The sequence below is a fragment of the Saimiri boliviensis genome, chromosome 19, assembly GCF_048565385.1.
Source record: "Saimiri boliviensis isolate mSaiBol1 chromosome 19, mSaiBol1.pri, whole genome shotgun sequence".
NCBI lineage: Eukaryota > Metazoa > Chordata > Mammalia > Primates > Cebidae > Saimiri > Saimiri boliviensis.
This window is the reverse complement of record NC_133467.1, coordinates 21,000,665-21,026,327: the sequence shown is the minus strand read 5'-3', so window position 1 is coordinate 21,026,327 and position 25,663 is coordinate 21,000,665. Positions and strand designations below refer to the sequence as shown.

Below are 25,663 nucleotides of genomic sequence, written 5' to 3'. Positions count from 1 at the left end.
GTGTGTGTGTATGTTTTATATATATATATAAATTTATTAATTATTAACTTACACAATCACAAGGTCCCACAGTAGGCTGTCTGCAAGCTGAGAAGCAAGGAAAGCTAGTCCAAGTCCCCAAACGGAAGAACTTGGATTCTGATGTTCCAGGGCAGAAAGCACCCAGTACAGGAGGAAGATATAGGCTGGGAGGCTAGGCCCATCTCTCTTTTTCACATTTTTCCACCTGCTTAGATGGAAAGATGGAAGATGATTAGATTGTGCCCACCACATTAAGGGTGGATATGCCTTCCCCATTCCACTGACTCAAATGTTAATATCTTTTGGCAACACCCCTCATGGGCACACTCAGGATTAATACTCTGTATCCTTCAATCCAATCAAGTTGACACTGAGTATTAACCATCACAAGTCGTAGCAAAATAAAGTTGCATTTTGTTCATGCTTGAACTTGTGGGTCGAGATTTTCCTCATTAACATATTATAAAATATGGATTTAATTCTACATGAGATGGTGGCCATCATTTCTTCATTCTTTTGTTCAGCTTCCAGTAGGTACTAGGTTTGAGTTTGGATAGGGGGCAAATGTGAATATGATGGACTCCCTGACCTCAGGGATAGTATGGTAAAGTCAGGGAGAATGGTATAAATACGGTCACAATATAATGGTATCTTGCTATAGCAGAGGAGTGTATAGAGTTCATGGGGACTTTAGATAGATTCAGTGAAAGCTTCTCAGAGGAAAGAGATTTTAGTTAAGATGTAAGAGATGAGGAAGATATGGCAGTTGTATTTTCATATAGAAGACTAGCATATGCAGACATTGAGACATGACAGACCATTTGTTGTTCAGAGGAGCACAAATAAGTTTTTATTGTCTAAATGAAAAATGTAACGGTGATAGTACAGGGTGCAGAGAGTTTAGAGAAAAGATGGAACAGGTCACAAATAACCTTGTTGATCATGCAAAGGAGTTTTATGTGATCAGCTAGTCCATAGGAATCAATGGAAGGGAGCAACACGGCAACATAACCAGATCTACATGTTGAAATAATCGTTTAGGCAAGATAAATTAGAGGCTTGTCATTAAGATTGTGAACTCAGTAAGAAAAGCTTTTGTACTGTGACTACTACCAATTCTGCCCATTGCTGCCATTTATGAACTCATACCTCTATCAGGCACTTTACACATTTGTTTCATTTTATCTTCATGCCAACCTTATGAGGTTGCTATTTATGATATTATTTTAAAAGGGAAGAAACTGAGGCTTAAAGAGGTTAATTCACCTGTCCAAATTCACATAATAGAGAATAAGAAAATGAAGGTTAAACTCAAGTCAACAGACCAACAGGTTTCCAAAATCGGTATTCTTCTCAAATAATGTTTGTTTCCAGTGTCAATCCAGGAAAGGCATGCTTGTGGCCTGAATTAGGGCAAGAGCAGCAGAGAAGACAAGAAGCCAGACTTGAGAAATCTTTAGGACTCAGTGACTAACTGAATGTAGGGGCTAAGGGAGTGATAAGGCCCAGGGAAATGCCCAGATTCCAGGCAGGGCAGTTGAGTGGGTGAAGAAGACATTCATCAGGAGATGTAAAATAGAAGAGGAACAGGGTTTCTGGGGAAGATAATGAGCTCTGTTTTGGATCTCTAGTTTATGGTGCCACTCACGAGATAAAGAATAGGGTGGTTGGAGGTCTGCATGAATTGTGGTGGAAGGATAAAAGGACAAAGGGAGAGAAAGATTCTGGTAAAGGAGTTGTATAAATTATTCCCCAGACAACTGAACCCCTACAATATTGCTTGATGTGACAGGCACCTGAATCCTTCCAACATATATTTTCTACCCTCTGGAGTGCACACATCTTACAAAGGCCTCCAAAGTATTTGCCGCATCTTGCTCATTGGCTGATTAACATGGTGCTATCTATAGAATGTACTAATATGATGTTCTTTGAAATGTTTAGACAGTCCAAGTCCCTTCAGACTATATTATGCCAGAAGAAGAGGGTTAATATAACTCTAAGGCAAGACCAAAAATGTAGACCATTGTCCCTTCCATATGAATGGGAACTGTGTTTGATCTATTGCCTTGAAAGGATGTAAAAGAATTTATTGGCTAGGTCAATGGCACATATAGCTGAGGCCGTGCTAATCTGTTCTAACAAAGACATGGCGTGTGTCACAGCAAGTGCATTTAGAGCCAGTACAGGAGTTTGCAACAGTCCATGGGCACCCTTCAGGATCCATCAAGTTTCTTTATGGGTTAGACTGGTGAATTAAAGGGAAACATGATAAGGACTACCATCCCTGCCATTTCCCTTAGCATGCAAGATTGGTTTGGATTTATTATGTTCCCTGGGGGGTGGTGGTGGAGTTTGGTTTTCCCCACTATGACATATTATGTTGTGAATGAGCCTAGTTATTGGTCAGGTGGCCAGAAGGGAAGGTGGGAGTTAGTTAATTCTGACCTTTGAAAGTATTGCTTTTCAAGACAGTGGCTGGTGTATCATTTTCATGCAAAGGGGAAGGGTTAGCCTTTAATAGGGAGAAGTAGGATAGTTCTGCTCATCCAGAAAAGTCAAAGGAATCTGGCTTTTTAAGGTTTTTGAGTATATTGACCCAAATGTCCTATTTCCAAGTCTCAGGGTTCCATTGTTTTTCAACTAGGGTTCTTCTTCTGGCAAAGCAGACTTGCCAGAGTTGAGGATTTAAATTTCTCTGAAGTCTACTAGCCTGCCATTAAGACCTATAACTGATCCTCAGAATTTTTTTTGCTTTCCTGCTTTAGGAAGTAAGAGCCTCTTGGATGCTGCCAAGAAGGCTTTCTCACTTTGCAATCATCATCTCTATTGACTGAATATTAGGCTGAATAAGTCTTGTGATGGGCTGTCTTGGAGACAGACACAGAATTAAGTTTAAACCTGACCTCACCCAGTGGGTTGCAAATGCTCTTTCTCTCAGCCAGCCCTTGAGAGCAATTTCCTGTTCTCATGAGGAAGAAACCAGAGCAAATTTCTTTATTCAGAAAACCCAGAAAAAAGACAATGTCATTTCCTATGCTGAGATTATAACTTAATATCATTCACTCAGGTCAAACCTCAAAGGAAGAGGGAATTTCTGATAGATGGCTAATTATGGGTGAGAATGAAGTGTCTAACTTTAGAAACAGCGAGTTTCAGTATGTAGTGAGGTCAATATCCAGTTTGGGAGTGAGTGCAATTGGTTTGGTTCTGAGGATGCCAAGTCTGAGGTCCAGGGGTACTTTCACAAGGAGGTGTCCTGTGAAACTGGTAGGAGTGACACACAGGAGAGATTTCGGGGCCAGAGAGGCAGCTGGGGAGTTACTCACATGTCTGAAGGTTTGAGAGCTGATGGAGAAGCATGTGGAATGACAGGAGCAAAAAAGCTTGAGGATAGACAGGACTATACCTGATTGGTGAATGGAAAGAGGGTGTAAAACCAATTAAAAAGATCAATACATGCCATAGGAAAATTGTGACAATATAGGCTCTTGCGTGCCAAGGCAGATTACGTTGTGGAAGGAAAACATGATTATGAGTGCCTGTGGCTGAAGAGAGATAGGAGCATGAGGGTTCTGTGCTGACCAGGAACCACTGGGAACATTGAAGATTGTTTCATTGAGGTGATGTGGGCTGGAACTAAGTGCCTATGTATAGGTAGTGATTCAGTGGTGACGAAACAGGGAGGTGAGGACAGACAACTTTTCAAAAAATGTAGGCAGGAAATGAAAGAGGAGAAGAACTACAGAGGTGATGTCAGAGTTTCATACGTCAGTGAAACAAACTTCAGGCCTCCTCACTTCTTTGGTCCTGGGAGGCTGTGAATTTGGTGATGATACCATAAATGGTATTTACCAGCTTTTTAAAAATGTGTGATTTGTTATGATTTCTCTTCTTATTCTAAAGAAATGCTCACTTTGATACCTAATTTCATATTTGTAATTTGTAATGTATTCTTTTTTCTAAAAGATGCCACCAAAATTGTTTAAGCTTTAGGTTGCCTAAACCTGAGTACTCCCAGGCAAGGCTGTATGTCACAGATTCATCAGTAAGGGAATTTCTTCTCTCCTGTCCTCTCAGGCGCAAGAAAAGTTTGTGTAGAGCTGAATTCCAACACTTCCAGTGAACATGCGAGCATGCTGGTCTTGACCGAGCTGATGCAGCAGTTACGTCACTCTGAAAGGTGAAAGGGTACTGAATTTTGGCGCCCTTCAGTTTAGGCCTTTCCTCCTTTCCTTTGACCTCCCATTAGCACATATTGATTGTTCAGATTAGCAAGTCATACTCTGGAAAATATCTTCAGGGGTGGTATTTGGTGATCCTTTGGGTTCTTTGCCAACTTGAGGTTCTATATTTGTTTCAAAGAGCAGGACTTCAAGGGTGGCAGGAAGGCAGCGGTGACGGGGAAGAGTGAGTAGTTCTGAGGGAAGGTAAGGACAGGGGACAGCATAGGAGGTTTGGTCCAGAGGAAGGATCTGATGTGAGGCGGCTGGGTTTTCTGGGGTGGCCAAGAACACAGGCCCAGACTGATAGAAAAAGGGAAGAGTTAAAGCTGTACCTGGGAGGATACATAAGAGAAAGAGTGTGGAAGGTGAAGTGGTGTCAGGGATCAGCGTGTCTGCCTCAGCGATGCCCCCGGAGCACCTCCCTCACAGGAAGGCTTGTCTGATCACTGACTCATTGTGTGGCTGGCTCTTCCTGTGCTTCAGTTTCCTCTTTGTAGATGAGAAGCACCACAGAGGGCTACAGAGAGGAAAGTCTAAGAAAAACAGAATGCAGCACTGGTGGTATAGAAATCCTTTTATGGTTCCCATGGTAATAATCCTGAGCTGAAGTTAAAAAAGGGTGAGCAAAATACATGTCCACTTTATTAGTAAAATGCAATGAAAATTGAGATTTTTCTCTTCCGGGGGATTGTCACTGAAAGAGATAATTTCCTCAAGAAAACTCCATGTCTCAGGGTCCTCAGTTTGCCATTGACATACGGAAGTTGAATTAGGCACAATTTTTGTAGAAAGGAAAGAAATTTATTCAAAATAATGTGTATTGAGTACTCACTATGTGCCCATGTGCCTACCTTATAATAGCTACTAAGACTACAAATCTGGAAAGGACATATTTGGCCTTAAATGAGTATGGCAGAGGAGAAAGGAATGCAGCTATTTACAGTTGCATGAGCTAGAGGCTCTATCCAGAGGCATTTGCCAGGTGCTCTGAGTGATCCCAAAAAAGAGCCCTGAACAGAGGGGGACAGAAGCCAGAGTTCCACAAAGACAAGCTTCACAAAGAAGATGACATGTGGGCTAGCTCTGGAAGTGTTAAATGAAGAGGGGTCAGCGAAATGAGGGTGGGAGGACATGGGAGGAGAGTTTTCCACTTTCGCAGTAAACCTCAACTCAGACTATTTGAGTAATAATTCCTTGGAAACTGACAGTACGTTGATACATCTTCATATGTCGTGGGAACTTTTTCCAGACTCTGGTCCCCACTGGAACCCCAGCACACATTTCTATTTAACTCACTCCCTTGTCTAAAGGGATTCAGTAGCTTCACATTGATTATGACCCAAACCCCTCTTCTGGACTATGATGCCCTGCCTGATTTGGACCCATCTTGAGCAGCTCTTCTCTTCACCCACTCAATTTTATTGCTCGTTATGTGACTGGCTACTTCTCATTCTCCAGGTTTCCATGTAAATTTCCTCTCCCCAAACGGGACTTGATTGACCTGCTCATCTAAGTAGGCTCCTCATACTCCATCCTGATTCTTCGGTATTATTGCATCCTATAAATAAAATACTTGTTGGATAAATTAAATGTTGAATAATAATAATAATAATAATAATAATGTAACATTTACTGAGTTCTTACCACAGGCAACTCGGTAAACTGTTTGACAACCATATTGTGCCAACATTATGCTTACTTCTTTGTAAACATTGCCTCATTTTGTCCTCATAATAAACTTGTGAAATAAATACTATTGTTATTATTATTATTATACAGAAGAAGAAAATGAAACTTAAGAGAGGCCAAGCAAATTAACCCAGGAAGCACAGCCGTCGATAAGAGTAACAGGCTTAGAAATCAGAAAGTCAAACCTCAGAGTCTACCCTCTTAAACACATTTACTTAAAGAATTTTAAACATTGCCTTATGTGTATGCCAGCACAAAGTCTCAGCAAATGATTATCATGTTTATGTCAGATCAACCTGTGTTCTGTAAATTTTAAGTGATTTAATTAATCTAGAATTTTTACTACAATTCATGTCATCATTCATGGAATCAATTGATATTTTGTCCTTGAGCAAAAGGAAAACATTAATTCACTCCTTTCTAATCTTCAAATTTTTCTTTTTCTTTTTCTTTTTTTTTTTTTTTTTTGAGACAGAGTCTCGCTTTATCGCCAGGTGCCAGGCTGGAGTGCAGTGGCGCAATCTCGGCTCACCAAATTTTTCTTATCACATAATTGATGTAATACCCATGCGAGTACACTCAGTGAAGAATTCCAAGGCAGTGAACCTCAACATGTACGAACATTTTGGTTTATAAGAATCATCTGCAGGTCTTGTTAAATGCAGTTTCTGGTTCAGTTGGCCTAGGATGGGACCTGAGATACCGCACTTCCAGTAAGTCCCCTGTTGAGGCTGATGCTGCTAGTTGGGCACCACACTTTGAGTAGCAAGGTTTTAAAGGATAAGTGTCATGTAGAGCCTGGGTTTTTCCTTCTTTCCCCACCAGGGGAAATAAAATCCTACCAGATTTATTTATCTGAGGACAGACCTTGGTAGAGACTGAGGATGAGGATATGCCGTTATACTAGAATTAAATCTCTAGGAGATTAGGGTCCTTTCCTGCTTGTCAACAGCATTTCCCTCATTCCTGGCAGAGTTAGAGCTTAATAATTATCGAAGGAAGAGAATCGGTTCTTTCTTAGAAAAGGAGACCATAGTTCATAACATCATTCTCTCTAGTATTCCCAGTCCTGTGGTTAGAGTGGCATCCACATAGCAAGGTAAATTCCTTTTCTGCACAGTGATTTGTATGAAGGGGATGGCAGGCAATGCCTATGTGGGAACATAGGCTGGAAACATAGAGGAACATATGTGGAACATAGAAGGAAAACAGCATCATACTTTAATTAATAGTCAAGTCCTTTTTGGATTTGTCTTTTTTAAGTTGGGGCGTATGCAACAGGCAGTTCTCTATTGCTGTGGGATTGAGTGGGTTTCTGAACACACTGACTTATTCCTTCATACATGTGAAAGCACCATTCTAGGGATTTGAGACACGCTGGTGAACAAATACAGACCTCCATCCTCATGAAGCTTTTATTGCTGCTGGTGGAGACGGAAATAAGAAATTAAATAAATAAGTATGTTAGTGTTATAAGGTGATAAGGCTAAGAAAAAAGAGAAGTAAAGCAAGATAGGGGAAGTCTGAGAGTAGGAGGTAGAATGTGGTTGTAGCAGTACATGGAAGGCCAGAGTAGGTCTTGCTGAGAAAATGACATTTGAGTGAAGGCTTAAGGGTGGGTGAGGGAATGATTCCGGTAGATTTCACAAGGATGCATGTTTCCAGGCAGAGGCAACAGTTGGTATAAAGAACCTAAGGAAGGAGAGTTGCTGGCATGTTCCAGGGAGCAGCAAGGAGGTAAATCTGTCTGGAGTGGAGTGGGGTTAGGTAAGGAGAGTCATACGAAGTGAGGTCAGAGAACTAAGGAGCTAGGTGAAGGGCTATTCAGGCAGGTCCTGATTAGACACCTAAGAGCTTTGGTGTTTACTCTGAATGAGGAAGGGAGCCTCTTTAGAGGAGCGATATGATCTGATTTATGTCTTAAGGGGGTCTGACTTCTGTGTTGTGAATAGACTATGGATGGGCAAAGGCAAAGGCAAGGAGTCCAGGATAGAGCTGTGGCAACAATCCAAACAATAAGTGAGGGTGACCAGGGCCAGGATGAGAGGAGTAGAGGTAGCAAAAAGTGGTCAGATACTGGACATATTGTGAAGGCAAGAGGTCACAAGACTTACTGACTAATAGGATGTTAGAGTCAGTTACTGACTAATAGTTGTGAGAGAAAAAGAGGTTAGGCATGCTAGTGGGTTTGATGATACCCAGCTCAGACACACACACGGGCTCTTTTTGACCTGAGTGACTGGAGGGGTGAAGTAACAATTAACCCAGATGAAGACAGGGGAAGACCAGGAGTTCCTGTTTGAGAGAGAAGAGGAAAAGTTCCGTTTCGGACAAGTTGAACTTAAAGGGACTTGTGTTTCCAACACTTTATATTTCAGGACTTTATATTCCAAAATATAAAGCAGGCAGTTGTGGATATGATTCTAAAGTTCAAGAGAAAGGTTTTAGGTGGATGTAGACATTGGAGAGTCATGGACTATAAGACTGTTTAAAGTCATGAGACTGGATAAGTGAATGTTGATTGAGAAGAACAGAGGACCCAGGACTGAGTCTCGGCATACACCAGGATAAAGAGACTGGAGATAAGAGGAGAAACCAGGAAAGAAGAGGGGAGAGAAATGACCCAGAGGGTGGGAGGAAAACCAAAGAGTGAGGGTTCCTAGAAATCAGGTGGAGAACATGGATGAAGGAGTAGGGAATGGTCTGCTGTGTCAAATGATTCTTAAGTCAAGTATGACAAGAGCTTAGAAATGCTGAGAATTGAGTCAACAAAGTAGGGATCATTGGAGACCTTGGTAAGAGCAGGTTTGGTGCAGCTTTGAGGACAAATGTCCGATTTGAAGAAGTTTAAGAAAGAATAAGAGAAGAAAAATTGGAGACGGCAGATACAGATTCACTTGAAAACTTTTATAGTAAAATATAGCATATTTTTAAGGGCAGAAGAGCCAACCACACAAATTCAAAAGAGAAGTGTAAAAGAAATCAGTGCAGAGGCAAAATGAGGAATAATGTGGAGGATGAAAATTAGAAATTTATTTATTAGTGGAAAACTAATACTTCTAAATATTTTCAAAGGCTTTAATTAGGAATGCTCAGTCCTGGGCTGGATGTTACACCCTTCAGTCTTCAAAGAGATTACAGTCAAGTTGGTAGGACAGGCTTTCTATGTAAAGGCTTAGATCAGGAGTCCCTAAACTGCGGCCCCCTGAGGCCATTTATCCGGCCCCCCACCGCACTTCAGGAAGGGGCACCTCTTTCATTGATGGTCAGTGAGAGGAGCACAGTATGTGGCAGCCCTCCAACGGTCTGAGGGACAGTGAACTGGCCCCCTGTGTAAAAAGTCTGGGGATGCCTGGCTTAGATGATCACAAGACGGTTAGGACTGTGGCAGTTCTGGGCTTTACAAATGTCAAGTAAAAGTTCCAGATCAGCTCTGGTCTGAATTACAGGAGCAGGGGATTCATTGTGGAACAAGATAGTAAAACCATTTCTAGACAAGATGTGGGTCAAGAGCTGACCCACATCCCTTGAGAGATGGATAGGAATGACCCAGCAGACAGATGTGAACAAAGGCAAGGATCAGTAATGTTCTTGGGTGTGGGCAAGGCCCAATAAATCACGCCTTCTGTCATCGTGCTGAGCAGATGTTTCATGAATAGGGGAAGAGTAGGAAAAACAACAGATGAGGGCTGTAAATCCTTTTAAGTTCTCCTTCTAGTCAATAGTTGTGACTTCCCAACTTGATGAACCTTTAGTTTTAAGTCACGAAGAAGAAACAAAACTAAGAAATGGTCCATCCTTTAAAGGCAGCCACCCTTACCTCTTCCCTGCTGTGGATGGTACTTACAGACAGGGCACACCCCCAGAGACAGGCAGAGAGAGGAAGAGGAGGTGACACACCACTCAGATAGACAGAGGGGTCAGCAGCCTGCTGTCTGCCATGACTTTTAAGAGAGTGCTCCTTGGTCTTGAGCTGTGTCTTATTGACTTAACCTGTGTGTCGAGGAAAGGAATTTTTATAGGTCAGTCAAATAAATGTATAAATGCCCTTAAAAATTAATATATCAATGACATATTCAATATATACACCTTCTTTCAAATTCTGTAGCCTTTATGCCCTGTATGAAGAGAAGGAACGTTAAAGGAGTTTTCTGGATTATCCAGCTTAGACCCACCCAGGCAATTCATAGGCAACATGCTTGTTTCATCAAAGAGTTTGCAGGAATCAGCTGGTGTGGGGAGAAGGGAGAGGGAAGGAAAGGAAAATGGAAACAATGTATGGAATAAAAATCACAAAAAGAAGGCCCTGGGTTTGTCTCCTTCCGCTGTCACTTCCCCATCTCAATAGCACTCTTAGTGATCCCTTCCTGTCCCTGACTCAGGCCTCTTCCAAGTGCACTCCCAGTTACCTTCCAGGCCTCATGTCAGGAAACCAGCCTCTGCTTATCTACGGTTAGGATGAACCAATTGTCAAAAACAACTCTCTGGTTCCAGACCGCTCATGCTCCTCCTAGGTTACCTTTCTGAGCTCTCCTTCTACATAGCCAAATGTCTCTTTCCTCCTAGAACAAGAGAAGAGAAAACTGCTTTCCTGTGAGCCCCTCTTGTGAAAAGACATTTCCTGGCAGCGTGCTGTGGTCTTGTCTGAAGGTAGGCTTTAGTTGCTTGAGGTTTCAATAATTTTCATAACGAACAAGGGCTACAAGTAGGTAAGCCTTATTTACTTTTGGTAAATAGAAATTTGGGGGGATAGATGATTCATCTTGACATGTTCTGCTGCCATTTTACCGTAATTGCAAGAGATTATACAGGAAAATGAAAGCAGGGAGGAGCCCTGGAGGAATCAACCAAATACACAAGCCCTCTTCATCTTAGAACACTCTAGTGATAGCCAGTGGACAGAGGGAGGTTTTCATTTAGCCATGCCACAATGTGTACATTTAAAATTATTATGTTGTACATGATAAACCCATTAGATTCCCAATTAAAAACCCAGTTAGATTCCAAACAATGTCTGCCATAGATAAAAGATACTCCCAGGAACCTTGTCATACTTTAATATGGTTGACGGTTGTTTAAAATTTATTTCTTTTCAAGAAAAATATAATTCAAGATATTTGCTTGTATAGAACAATACATTTATTTGCTTGTATATAGTGGTAAATAGTTATTAAATATAGATGATAGTGAATATAAGTGAAATAGGGTTTTCCTAGCTGAGCATGTAGACATCTTATTTAATCATGCCATTAAATACTCATGAATCCAAATGTGAAGTATCGACATTATTCTCTGAGACTGTTTTGTTCTCCTCTGTGTGGATCCAAATACTAAGGCCAAGGAAAGGTCATGTGCTGAAATGGCCTATGATGTCCCTTTGAAATAGAACAATGATGGTCCAGGCGGCGTGACTTTCATGAAGACAGCCTGTATTGAGCATGGAAGAGCTTAGACAGGGGGATAGAACCCTTTTTTAAGGTTTTATTTTTTGACCTCATAGAAGATCATCTCTGGTCATCTCAGAAGTACAGAGTGCTTTTTTATGATTCTTTTATTGATCTTCTGGAAAGAGAAGCAAACTGCATCATACTGTGGGCCCCTACCTTAAATGGGAATGTTGGAGAGCTACTCCAGCTAGAAAACCGCAAGGGTCAGGTGTGTGTATCGGTCATGGAGGTTTTGTTGTGTCTATAGCTAAGTACCCAAATTCAGTGTTGAAAATAAGGTCTCCAGATTTTTGAGCCTGCTTTTAAATCTTTGATCAACACATTTCTCTAGAGAGACAGAGAACAAACTTAGCTGTCTCATATGTACCTGAAAATGAACATGCCTTAAACTAAATTATGGTCCTCATCTTCTTCCCTACCACCTGCCCCACCCACCTTCCCTGTTCTGAATCTCAGTAAATGGCACTGTTCTCTACCCACGAGGCCAGGGATCAGCGATCACTTCTGATTATTCTCTCTCCTTCACTCCTCTATCCAACCCATTATCAAGTCTACCACTGCTGCGCATTCCATCCATTCAGACTCTTTCCCATCCTGGTCCTTTCACTTAGTTTCCTGCTCTTCTGGCCCTATGCTTGACCTCCAGGAATCCATTCTTCACCCTGCTATTGGAGTATTCTTTTAAGACCACACATCTAATTCTGTTGTTCACTTCTTTGCTTAAAACTCTTCCAGGGCTTCTCATTGAGGTTAGCCCCAGTGCTTAACTTGGATCACCTACTGATGTGGCCTCTGGCTATTTGCACCACTGCACTGACTCTTACCCCTCCCAGTGTCAGTTGAAGCTGCTCACTTTCTGCCTCTGCTGTGTGGACCTGAGTACTAGGACCAGTTAAAGGTCATGTGCTGAAATGACCCTCATTTCAGCACATGAAATGTCCCTTCATGTGCTGTCCCTTTGCCTGACCCTCCTTCCCCTGAGTCACACATTCTTTGTTTAAATAACTCCCACTTATTGCTCAGTACTAATTGTTCCCATTAAATAAGACTTTCTTCAAGAAGGCCTTCTCTGACTCCCCCAGACTCTGTAAGTTCCCCTAGTTGTACATGTCCAGAGGCCCCAGTATTCTTTGTAGCACTTTTGCACATTAGAAACTTCTTCATTGTGTATATTTACAGTGTATCTTCTCCACTTGATGATAAAGGAGAATTCCCTTTTATGTACTGCTGTGTACCTAGTGCCCAGTCTTGTGCCTGGCACATAAAGGCACCAAAAAACATTCTGTGACTAATGCTGACTCCCTGGATCAGGGTGATCTTGCCAGCAGGTAGCAGAATTCTCAGACTCAAATGTGCCTTTAACATAAGGTTTGCAATTCTTTCACGTGTCAGAAAGTTCAGAGGTAGGGCAGGTTTCAGAGTAAGTATCGATTCAGCAGTCCAAGGAGTTACAGCATTCTGCTTTCTACCATGCCTGCTTCTGTGTCAATTTCTCTGTGTGGTAATCAGAATACTTGCAAAGTCTGCCTAGCTTCTCAGCAAGGGTGAATGGGAAGTGACAGTGGCCATGGATACATCACAGGAAGGCAGGCTTAGGGCTTCCATAAGTGACGAGGCCCCATGGATTGGCCATGGCATATCCTGCCTGCTGGTACTGCTAATTCAGCAGGGGTTTCTAAGACCCCAAAGATTTCATGAAAACTAGCACTTAGGTAGTGTGCTTTATTTATTAAATAAAGTTTTGACCATCACATTCTCAGTTCAGTTATTCTCTGAACTGGCAAAAGAACAAAAGACGGTGAAAGAAAATGAGGGTGAGAGCAAAATTGATGCTCAGATTGTCTTCATTTTCCGAGGGTTCAAATCGAAACACTTGAAAGAAAACTCTTTTCTAGGAGAGCTAGGAGTGGACCTATTTCACCTTTTCTGAAAAGAAACGAAGTCTTCCTGAATGTTTGGCTGTCTTATTGAGTTCTAAAATGCCACCAAATTTTTATTTTGAAATGATACGGAGATGTTTAGATTCTGAATATAAACAAGCAGTACTTAACATTTATTTTCCCCTTTAGAAAATAGGCCTGAATTTATGTATACTGAGTTAAAATCTCATGCTCTAATTAAGAAGAGCCAGGATACTCTTTTTCTATTTTCTAAATACTGTGGGAACCAATAGTTAACCTTCAGACTTTTGCTTAACAAAACATTTAAACCTTTATAAATTACATGTGATGAGCAGAGAGATCTCGACAATAAATAAAACATGAATTGACTTGAGTGGCAAAAGCATGGCAAGTACTGTGGCTAGAGCTTAATTCACAGTGATCGAAGAAGCCTTGGGCATTGACAGATCTAAGTAAATGAAGACCCTTGGGTGGTGGCTTCTGAGAAAAATGTTTTCCTGGCCAGGGGTGTGAGAATCAGGTTCCAATGCGTCTGTAGTTAATTCTCTCTGATGGTTTGTTTTTTTTTTTTTTTTTTTTTTTGGTTTTTTTTTTGCTTATAACTTGATGAGACTGCATTGTTGCTCTTTCTAACCTTTTATTTTATCGTTCTTAAAACAATTTAGTGATGTCAAGATACTGGGGAAATCTGTTCTCAAGTAAAACTTTTGTTTCCAAGTGGGATGTGGGAGGTGGTGGTCACCTTGGGTACCCCCTGCTCTACCTATTTCTGAGTGAGAAGACACCTGCTTCAGTTGGCAGGCTGAAAACAAACTAAACAGTGAGAGCTTCTCCCTTTGATCTCTCCCATAGTGTGGGATTTCCTCACCTCACATTTGCTGAGCATTGATTTCCACTGCAGATAGAAGGTGTCTGAGTTTGTCACTGTTTCCCTCCACTGTTTGTCAACTTTTACTTTTTATTTAATCAGGCATCCCCATGGGGGTGTTTTATTATTCATTGTTCCAAGCAGTGCATAATCACAAACTTGAGGGTGTTTGCGGATCTCGACAATCTCAACAGATCTTTAATGCATGAAATTGTGTCTCTCTCTGGAGACTCCTCAGCTGTAGATCTGATGAGTGTTTTCCATGTTCACTTTGGCAGGCTGAGCTGTCCTACTCTTTATGAGGTTGGGAGATGAGGTATGGGGCTGTGGGGGATGAGAACATTTCTTTTCTCTTTTCTGCTAACCGTTGAGTTTGTTTTTAAGATGCTTGCAGAATACCTAAGAGGATAATCTAGCTTTGAAGTCTGTACCTGACCTTCTCCCCGTACTTATACCCATTGATTCTGGAATGACCCAGTGGGTGGAATGGCTGGTTGGGGGCACCTTCTTCTTTATCCCTTCTCTATGTCCCTCCAGAACCTTCTGTCTCAACAGTAGGGGTTACATTTTATTAATAAACAAGCTCCATTCTGTTGTCAAGAGTATTTAAGTAATTTTCTCTTCAAGTTGAAGAACAAAACAAAATGATCAGAAAAAAGCTAACCAATTTCAATTAGTAGAGGACTATTCTTCTTTTACACATCCCACTCAAACCTTTAAGATCAGTATGATAGAGTAAAATTGCTTTATACAACTGAAAAACTAAATTTCATCTCAAAGAGGTTAATAACTTTGATGACAGAATCTGGTTTACAAAGTGTGTAGGCTCCTCCTGTTCATTTTCATGCCAACAGCCAGAGTAATGTTTTAGAAAACATAAATTAGATTGTGCAACTCCCAGCATTAACCCCTTTATAACTTTCTGTTACTCTAAGGATAAAATCTAAACTCTTGACCATGGCCTATCTGTTCTGTGTGCTCTGGCCCCTTCCTACCTCCCCACCCTCATCTCATCCCACTTTCCCCATTACTCATCGCGCTCCGGCTGCACTGGCCCCTTTGGTTCTGGGAACCACCACACTCTAACCGCAGAGTCTTTGCATGTGCTAGTTCTCCTTCTTGAAATGCTTCTCTTTACTTGTGAACTCCATATGTGGCTTGTTTGCTCTCGGGTAATCTCAGAAAGGCCTTCTGCAATCATGCTCACGAGAGCCCTCCCCACTGTTCTGTATTACTACATTTTGTTCAATTACCTCATACATTGATGAATAACTTTCGATTATCAATGTGTTTATTTGCTGTGTATTTTCTGTCTCTCCCTATTGGACTACAAATGCTATGCTTGTTCTTTATTCTTCTCTTTTTTTTTTTTTTTTCTATTTTCTTTTTTTTTTTTTTTAAGGTGAGCAGGTGAACTAGAAGAAACAATTATTTAAGTTATGGTATAACTTACATAAAACAAAGAAGGAATATTTTAAATTTTCGGTACTCACCATTCATAATAAATGTGAACTTGTTCCACCATCCTTCAAAGTTCCTCATGGTCTTCTCCAGTCAATCCTTCACCAAAGGTAACCAATTTTGGACTTACATCACTATACATCAGTTTTGCCTGTTCTCGGCTTCTTACTTTCATTATGTTGCAATGTATGTAAGATTCATTCATGTTGTTGCGTGTATCAGAAATTCATTTATTTTTATTGCTGAATAGCTTTCCACCGTAAGAGTATATTAAAAATTGTTTCTCTATTCTCTGTTGATGACATCTTGGTCATTTCCATTTCTTTACTTTTATGGATAAAGTTGTTATGAATATTCTTGTACAACAAGTATTTTATGGGCATATGTATTCATTTTGGGGGGACATTTACCTGGAAGTGGAATTGCTGACTCATGGGGTAGATGCATATTTAACCTTATGAAAAATGACCAAAAATGTTACCATGAGCAAGGGCTTAGCTTAATTAAAGTGAATGATTTGCATTCAATTGATGTAGAATACAGTCTTGCAGTCTTTAAAGTTTATTACAGAAATAAAAGTACTTACTAAGGTAAGTAAATTATACTTTTATTCATTGAAATATACCTGATTTTTTATTTTGGGGGCTTGTTTTAATCACTGAAATATATATGATTTTTTACTCTAGGGCTTAACACATGGTGGTTATTTATAATCTCTCTGTTGAATGATTTAATGCTCTTTTTAGCCTTCTGATTTCCTGAGAGGCATCAATCAATTATTCAAGGATGGAATCTGTATTGAAAAATTATGACTCTAAGGTAAAACTTAAGTCATCATTATGATAAACAGACATTAGCAGGAAAAATACACAAGGTAAATTTTGAAATTAGGCCTCAGCTTCTGGATTAGTTTCTCCCTCCCTCCCTCCCTTCCTTCCTTGCTTCTTTCCTTCCTGTTTTCCTTTCTGTCTTTCTTATTTTCCTTCTTTCTTTATCTTTTTCTTTTTCCATGACTACTACTTCCTAAGCAGAAAATCTCTTCTACCCTTTGGTACTGTAAGTTGAGCCTTGTCTGGGTTGTGGTTATAATTTTTCTTCTATGAGGACAGAATACTTTGTAAGGAGGACTAGTCATTTAGCACCCATCGAAAAACTGATGGGTAAAATATGCCTTCGATCTTCCAGCAGGTCAAGGGCAGAGCGAAGTTACATCACTCAGCTCTCCTTGTCCTTGACCATTAATTCACTATGAAAACCCATTGCTTCCTCTCAATATCAGTGAGTCAGGCCGAAATCAACACTTGGTGGCTGGACACATTGGGTATTTCACTCAGAGTGAAGTCTCAAGAAGTCTCATTCCTGATTTGAAATGAAAATGGCAGAATAGGAACAACTCCGGAGAGTAGTTCCCAGCGGGACAGTGATCTCCAGAAGGCGAGTGATCTCCACATTCCCAAATGAGGTACCAGCTTCATTTCAATGGAACCATTTCTCTTTTGGAAACTTTATTCCTTTGTTTTTCCTGGGAAATCTTCAGGAAGCCTCTGGAAGTTCCCTTAGATGAGTGACTCTGGATTGTGGGAAAATGAGTGTGAGGATGGGAAAGGGAAGAAGAGAGTAGGGAGTGGGTGGCAATTACACTGATTTTAAAAAATCAGATGCTGGTTTTGTGAGTAACTCCTTAAAAGCTAAAGTCCTTCCGCTGTTCATGAATATTTGCATAACTGCTTATTAATGCTTGGGAGAACTGAATCACTGGAATGTCTTGGGGGCAGATTATTTCTACTAAGCCTGGTGGAATCTTCTTGTGGTGGGCATGGCCTGCCTGGGCTTCTGCAATACAACAACTTGTAATAGCCAGGTGCAGAAACCCCTACATTTCTAGCAATTGATTAGGCTTGTAGTGCTCATGAACGCTGATGACTCAGAAAGCTTCTAGAACTTAGATGGGGGGAAGTAAAGACCCTTTGATTTTCCTTTCCCAGGATGGGAAAGAGCTCATACAATATATAGATGTAAGGCCTTTATAAAAAGTTCTGCAAAGCCATTAAGAATAATTTGTTCATATTTCTCACCCTTCCTACTTCAAAAATCATCCTGTGTCAAGTTATAATTTTTTTCTAAAGTATAGTATATAGTTGGCTGGGCACGGTGGCTCACTCCTGTAATCCCAGCACTTTGGGAGGCCTCACGTGGTTGATTACAAGGTCAGGAGTTGGAAACCAGCCTGACCAACATGGTAAAACCCCATCTTTACTAAAAATACAAAAAATTAGCCAGGTATGGTGGTGCACACCTGTAATCCCAGCTACTCAGGAGGCTGAGGGAGAAGAATCGTTTGAACCCGGGATGGGGAGGTTGCAGTGAGCTGCGATTGTACCACTGCACTCCAGCCTGGGCAACAGAGCGAGACTCCGTCTCAAAAAAAAAAAAAAAAAAAAAGTATGGTATAGGACAGATAAAACAGTATAACAGAAACTATTTTAAGGGAAAAGAGGCAACTTTACAGCATAACTAAGATGATATTTTCAGTATCACTAGGTACTACATTTGCTCTTTCTCGGCAATCTTTTTTTTTTTTTTGAGACAGAGTCTTGCTCTGTCGCCAGGCACCAGGCTGGAGTGCAGTGGCGCGATCTCGGCTCACTGCAACCTCCACCTCCCGGGTTCAAGCAATTCTGCCTCAGCCTCCCGAGTAGCTGAGAATACAGGTGTGTGACACCACATCCAGCTAATTTTTGTGTTTTTAGTAGAGACGGGGTTTCACCACGTTGGCCAGGATGGGCTCGATCTCTTGACTTTGTGATCCGCCTGCCTCCGCCTCCCACAGTGCTGGAATTACAAGCGTGAGCCACCGCACCCGGCCTTTCTCGGCAATCTTAACAAAACAATGACAACTGAAAGGCAAACAAAAAAGAGACATAATTCCTGTGGTTTGGTAAACAGAACTATAAAAATTTATTTCTAACAGAAATGCACTTAGTTGATTTCCTTATAGTGGATAATAAATACAGAAATTGGCAATGCTTGTGCAGATGCTCTATGGGTAGATGCCTCTTATAATCATTCAAAATTCAAGGGCGTGATATTAAGCTGTGCTCATTGAAGAAATCATATGGGGGGCTAAGCTAATTTTTTTTGTTTAAAAATTATCTAATTTGATATGATATTAGAATTTTGTTGGAGTTGACAATTTATTGCTAGAGTTAACTTTCTTATACTATGAACCTCTTTTAAAATAGTATTTTACATGCATAAAGCAAGGTATATAAGATTACAAGGAAATTAATCATTGAAATACAGTTACTGAGCTATTTGAAAAATGGTAATATATTAATGTATTAACACATTAAATAACAAGATCTATCAGTTTGTCTATAAACTACCATAGATTAAAATAGTGATGAATGTAAGCACCATCTCAACAAATTTGTATAACTTTAATATGATAAGAAAAATACCTGTGGTTTTCATTATCGGTCATATATGCTGCTGATATTACTGGGGTTTGTTTCTTACATTCATATAAAAAGAGAATGTAAAATGTTAGTTAGAAGTAAGCAAAAATAAAGATGTATTTTTTTCTATCTGAGTTATGAACCCCCTTTATTTTATCCATGGGATCCTTGGAATAAATAAACATCAGTTGATAAGCAATAACTTTGAGAAATGAAAGTAGGTAAGATAACCCATCTTTACTTAATTGTATCAGGAACTTGATAAGAGTCAACCCAGTATTGACTGAGTAACGATATAATTGTGAATTATAACAGAGATATTTGAGTTTTAGATAACAAGAAACAAAGTAAGATTGTACTGTAAAATCATTTTCAGTGTTCCATTTGCTTTTCTTTGTTGTCTTAATTTTTAATTATTTCTTGAATAACTAAAACAATGAAAAATATGTTTTATTTTACTTTTATCTCATGCCTTGGCAAAAATGATAGAAATATAGTTGCTGATGTTTGAAGAAATGCAAGAATGAGTGAATGAATTTGTTCTTGATATATTCTTATTCTCTACCTCCAGTTCTTTCAATAAGTCTTTCTCTGAGATGTCAACAAGTAACATACAATTTATCGCATTGAATTTTATTTTCCTTTATCTCTCCAATCTATTGCTTTGTGAAGATTTCAACACTTTTAGTGATAAAAAATCATGTATTTATATTTTAAGGTCATTGTATTATCAGCACCGGATTCATGGAAATTTCTTAAATTGAAGACATCAGTGAATGACTGTCTGATATTCAGAAAGTCCAGACGAGGGAGACCTTTTCTTCTGTTTCCATTTTCCTTTTCCATGATTCATGGCTGACAGTGCAAGACAGAGGGGAAAGAAACAGTGGGAAAGGAGGAAGCGAGAAAGGGTGGTGAGAAGACAGAAAAGTAATAGTGAGACCAAGACAGGGAGGAGAAGAAAAATTAAAGGAATCCTTATTTGTGCCAAAAACGTACTATCATTCCATCATTCACAGGGGTCATTTGTAGCTGCTTTGTGTATACCCACGGGGTGATAAACTTCCTATACAAGGGCGTCTCAAAGTGTGGACTGAAGAACACCTGTGGGGTTTGTTTCTAATGTAGTTTCCTAGACCCGTATCCCAATATACTGAATCAAAATCCCTGTGGGACCCAAGATTGTACATTTTCACAAGCTTTCCAGGCGGTTCCAGTGCTCTTGGAGAATCACTGATGTTGCTAAGAGGGAAAGGCTTGGCTGACTATTGCTAATGGAAAGTGTTTCTAATTCCCATCTCATGCAGGAAAGAAAATCTGCTTTTTCACCCACAGATACCAACATTGGACTATAATTCAGGGATTTTGACATTTGGCCAAATAATAGGTTAAGTGTTTTGTTCATTTTAGCCAATTATTTATTTTTTAATGAATGAATGAATTTTTTTTGAGACGGAATTTCACTCCTGTTACTCAGGCTGGAGTGCAATGGCGTGACCTCGGCTCATTGCAACCTCCGCCTCTTGGGTTCAGGCAATTCTTCTGCCTCAGCCTCCTGAGTAGCTGGGATTACAGGCACGCGCCACCATGTACAGGTAATGTTTTGTATTTTTAGTAGAGACGGGGTTTCACCATGTTGACCAGGATGGTCTCGATCTCTTGACCTCGTGATCCACCCGCCTTGGCCTCCCAAAGTGCTGGGATTATAGGCTTGAGCCACCGCGCCCGGCCTCATTTTAGCCAATTATTAACAAGAAACATGACAGCTGAGTTAATTTGCAGGGGCCTCTTGTTTTCTTTCTCAGTTTGTAAGAAAAGAAGGGAGAGAATCAAGCTCTCCTGCTGATCCTGAGTATGTGAATTTGTTTAGGGGAGATTTTTACCCATGGGGATCTGCCAGTCATTCTTGGATGATAGCTAGTAGAGGCAGAAATCTGTATATTAAAGTACATTTATATTATTCTCCAGAGAGAAAGAGCTATGTAACCAACTCCCAAATAATTTACATTAGCTTTTGAAAGCATGGTCTTCATTATATGGCCTTTTCTTTTAGCATTGGGATTTGTCTTCTTCAGCCTCCTCTAAAATTCATTTTTTTTCCCCTTTTTATGAGAGTACTTTATGAAGCTTGAGTTAAGTATCCAAAATAGCCAGGCTCACCGTAGGAATCATCTACAGCACTTTTCTAAGCTATCTTTAGTCCACAATATTTCCATTTATTCTCCAGAGACACCAAACAACATGAAAAGGATCTCCGACAGTCCAGCCATCTGTCTGGCCATATTCAACACCCCAAGATCAAAAACAAACTTCCTTAAATGTAAATGTAAAAGTAAAACAAAATTAGACAAGAATGACACTATTCTAGTGTGCAAAATTCTGAGAGAAGTAAACCAACAACCTGCCTCTGATAGCAAACAAAATATAATTTAAAAAGACAATACTAGTCTTTTCAAAATCTGTGATTTCTTTTTGAAGAAAATTTTTTGCAAATTTCTTTTGAAACACATGGGACTGGACTTTAACACCAACATGCAAGTTATCCGACTATTAAACACGTGATATGGATCTATCACACAAAAAGCATTTTCACTGATATTTCAGTAATTTCAAAACTGGCTATACAGCCTTTAACTGAGGCACTAACCACTTTCTTGGTTTTCTTGGGACCATGGCCATTTAAAAGACAGAGGCCTAAATCCTGGAAAAATAATCTATTTGAGAATGATGATAATTCCTTTCTACCAATCACCTGAATGATACAGCTTTTCAGGACAAATTCTTTACCCTAAGAATGAGTCAATCTACATTACTCTGCTAACTTTTTTTTATTGTATAGGTTAAATAATACAGTATTACTTCAAAGTTTAGAGTATTTTATAGCATGAATTACAGAATTAACAGTTGTAAATAGGCTGAAAGAGACAGAGAAGTCAACCACATTATCCTTCATCCTTCTGTATACACTGCTTAGTGGTGCTGTGGGTACCACTATGAATATCTGTTCATATTTAATAACTTCTCAGAAGTTGCTAACTTGACTCCTAGTTGCTTCTTTTTTTCATAACGTTTGAGGTTTCTTTGAGAAATTACTTTATCAACTATATTATAGGAACAAATTTTAACCATGCAGGACTGATGAGTCTGTCTTCACTCATTGTGGACTGGCTTCTGTGTCTTTCTTATGACCTCCATACACTCTTGACTGCCAGTTCTGCTTTGCTCATCCGGATTGGGTGCAGAGCTTAGAGCTTGCAGTGAATGCCAAGAATGAAGTACTCAGGCAGTTCCAGCTGAGCAGGGCTAGGGAGTAGCTCTTCTGAGAGAGCCCACCCCAGCATCCATCCACCAAGTATTTATTGAAAGGGCTTGTATTAACTATAGACATCCACTAGATGGTCATTTGAGGTGGGTTGCTGAGGCACATGTGACTTTGCACAACATTCAAGCTGCATTAGCAGGAGGCTTTCAGCATTCCTTATCACACAACACACTCCACTCCCGGTCTTGTTTTCAGGGTCAAGGAGTTTCATTCCCATGCACAAATAACATACACACAGTGCTTTAGTAGTATTTTTCCATATCCCGACCTCAAATGCCACGTATATAAGTTTGAATATGTTGCCATGCGCCCCCTACATCAGGTTGGTCTAGAGTTGTATTATTTGTCCAATGGACTATAAGGTTTAAGTATTTTTACCTGTTTTTGGAGAGAAGACTGCTGATAAGAGGTAGAAAGAACAGTTGTATATTTCTGACTCAAGTGTGGTCCAAGAGGCTGCTCTATGGACCGGAACATAGACGGCCATCTTCCATTGTCTGTGCTCGTTAGACCACACTTGGAATTCTGTGCCTAGTTCAGTGAGCCTCATGTAGAAATGTCCTGGACAAGCTGTGGCATGTTGAGTAGAGAATGATCAAGACACTTGAGGGGATTTTGATCCTTTAGGTAGGCAGAGAGTTCAAAATAACTAGGGTATGTAGCCTGTGGAAAATTAAGATTAACAGGAAAAGAGAACAGGTTTTTGAACTAAATGACTTCCAAGGCCACATACATGGTTAACCTTGCGAGTCTAAGAGAAATCCACCCCAGTCTTGTTCTTTCACTTGAAGTTCATCTCCGTGTTACCACCTCAGCACAGCTCATGTAGGGCCTTCAGGGCTCTGCAGCAGTCACCTCTCCTGATGGGCTCCTGTGTCTGCCTCTAGGGAGATGCCTGAGCAGCATATCTAAAACAAACCAGTTGTTACTTCCTCAGAGTGGGCCACTAGAGAAAGGTTAGGACAGGCGGGAAGGTCATCCAGCAGACACAGTCTATTCCAGTGTTTGTCACAAAAGCTATCGTTCAGGTCGACTGACTTGCCCATAATTCCAGAGCTGAGCTTCTTAACATACTTGAAAATCATTGTTGCTTAACATTCTTTAAAATCATCGTTCAGAGTATCACCCAGTGCATGTGAAGATAAAGTTACTAATTTGTAGACTTTTAGACTTATCCCCTAGAACCATATGTAATCACCCCCACCCCCTCTGCCCAAAGCATGATTTCTCTCCCTCTTGGCCTAGGCTAGGGGGTGTCATTTAGAGTCCTGTCCTTCATCTTCCTCCGCTTGTGCACAGGCGGGGTTTCCTATCCTCGCCTCCTCCTCTCCCTCCTCTGTCATGTGATGGAAACGTGCAGAAGAGACTCATCTTGTTGTGCTGCTCTCTGGGGAGACTTATTCTAAAGTACAAACAGAAGACCAAACAGAATGATTGAAAAAAATAGCTGAGATTATTTTGAATAGTCAATAAGAAAACCATGTTGCAAAACCCACATCAAAAGCCCAGCTGTTGGGGTATACCTTTCAAATTCCACTAACAACTAAGGCCACATACAGGGAGGGGGTCATGGAGGAGGAGGTGTGCTTGCAAAAAGACAGAAAAGGTCAGGGTGATCATGAAAAATAATTGCTTGAATAACAAGCTGGAAGGAATGAGGCAGAAAATTTCTATCACAAAGACTGAAGAGTTTAGCTGCCAAGAGATATAGGTGACCTCTTATTGTCATTTTACTTTGTAAGCAATTATTTTTGAAAGTCTTTCTGATGGATATCACTGGAAAATATTTTGATAAGCTTTCCCCCATTTCTGGGCTTTTTTTTTTTTTTTTTTTTTTTAACATAAAATAAACCCTACAGATCCACCTTAGAAAAGGGTGATTTTGTAGCTTGGCTAAGTGAAAGTGGACAGTGGGCAGTTTGAGGATGGTTGGGGGTGAGGGGTGTTTGGGAGCCTTTTCCCAGATGCAGTCTGAGTGGAGACTGAGCAGTTCAAAATGATATCCTGCATGTGCTTTGGATGATGCTGTGGCTTTGTTTGTGATCCCACCCTCAGCTTCTCGGCAAGCGTGCTACCAGCAATGTGTTTATGAGGCCACGTTGTCGCAGTGATTGCTTTGACTCTGTTTTGCCCGGCAATGCCAGTGACTAGACACATTCTTCTGTGACGTCACCAGAGTTCCAGGAAGGATTGCTTCTGAGCATAAAAAACAAATACTGGAGACACGTAATCAATTGCTGGCCTGGGAATCACATAGAACAATTTTATTTGTTCCCATGAGCCCAGAGCATTCACTAGCAGCATTTTAGTCCTGTGGATGCCTGTGATTAGATAAAAGTTATTTAAAAGAGGTTCCATAGAAAGCCTGAGGGTTAAGGGAGAGAACTAGCAGCAGCTCCCTTGCTAATGCCAGAGGGAAAGAAGCATTTTCCTCTTTTGGGGATATTGAAATAGGAAGGCAGTAATTTGTGGTTAATAGTTAAGGTTTTGGGGCCAGACCATTGTGGGTCAAATCTTACTCTTACAAATGGTATGATCTTGGGCAATTTTCTTATCCACAAAACAGCGATAATGCTAGCAATTACATGTCAGTTAAGATGCCTTTGGTGGTGAGCAACAGAAAATTTAACCCAGGCCAGCTTAAAGGAACTGCATTTGTGAAGTCCTGAAGTGGGCCTCACTTCAGGTGCAGTTTGATTCAGATGCTTACAATCCCCTAAGGTCTCTGGTTTCATTACTCTGCGATTCTCCTCACTATACTTTCCTTCTGCTATTAGCTCTGTGCTTAGGCAGCCTGGCCTCAAGGTAACATCAGTGATTCTGGACCTTACATCCTCACATCGCACCATATGAAAGAGGGGAGTTTCTCTTCTGGTAGTTCCCATGGAAGAAAGAAAAATAGTTTCTGAGAAGTCTTCAGCAAATGTCTCCTTACGTCTCAAGTCCTGCACTGGATCACAAACACAACTCTAAACAATTATTGGGCCAAAGACATCAGATATTAGACTTAAGGCTCTCTCCTAAATGGGAGAGTGGAATCAAATTCACATCAACCATCTTGCAAAAGATATAAGAGAGGCAGTTCCCCAAAGGCAAATATGCATATTGTTCAAGGAAAAAGAGAAAAAAATGGTGCTATCAGGCATCCAATAATAGTAGGGTAGTTGTGAAGGGCTTAGCAAAGTGCCTGACCCTTGGAAGAACTAGATAAAGACAACCAATGATTGTTATGCTAGTGGTTACATGAAACCACTGTTTCAGCCTAGAAGT

At 40.4% G+C, this 25,663-nt stretch overlaps 1 protein-coding gene across 6 annotated transcripts in view; it reads left to right on the top strand.

The window, feature by feature from the left end:
• The window catches only part of LOC104650944 (uncharacterized), a 413,896-nt gene that overhangs the window by 9,790 nt on the left and 378,443 nt on the right, over nucleotides 1-25,663 (top strand). For 3 of the 6 annotated variants that reach the window (XM_074389850.1, XM_074389846.1, XM_074389851.1), the window contains exons 3-4: nucleotides 4,102-10,586; nucleotides 15,555-15,723. In XM_074389850.1, coding sequence (XP_074245951.1) covers nucleotides 4,102-4,147 — 46 coding nt within the window. In that variant the 3' untranslated portion in view covers nucleotides 4,148-10,586; nucleotides 15,555-15,723. The remainder of the gene's footprint in view (nucleotides 1-4,101; nucleotides 10,587-15,554; nucleotides 15,724-25,663) is intronic. The other 3 variants (XM_074389849.1, XM_074389848.1, XM_074389847.1) reach the window with 3 other exon arrangements.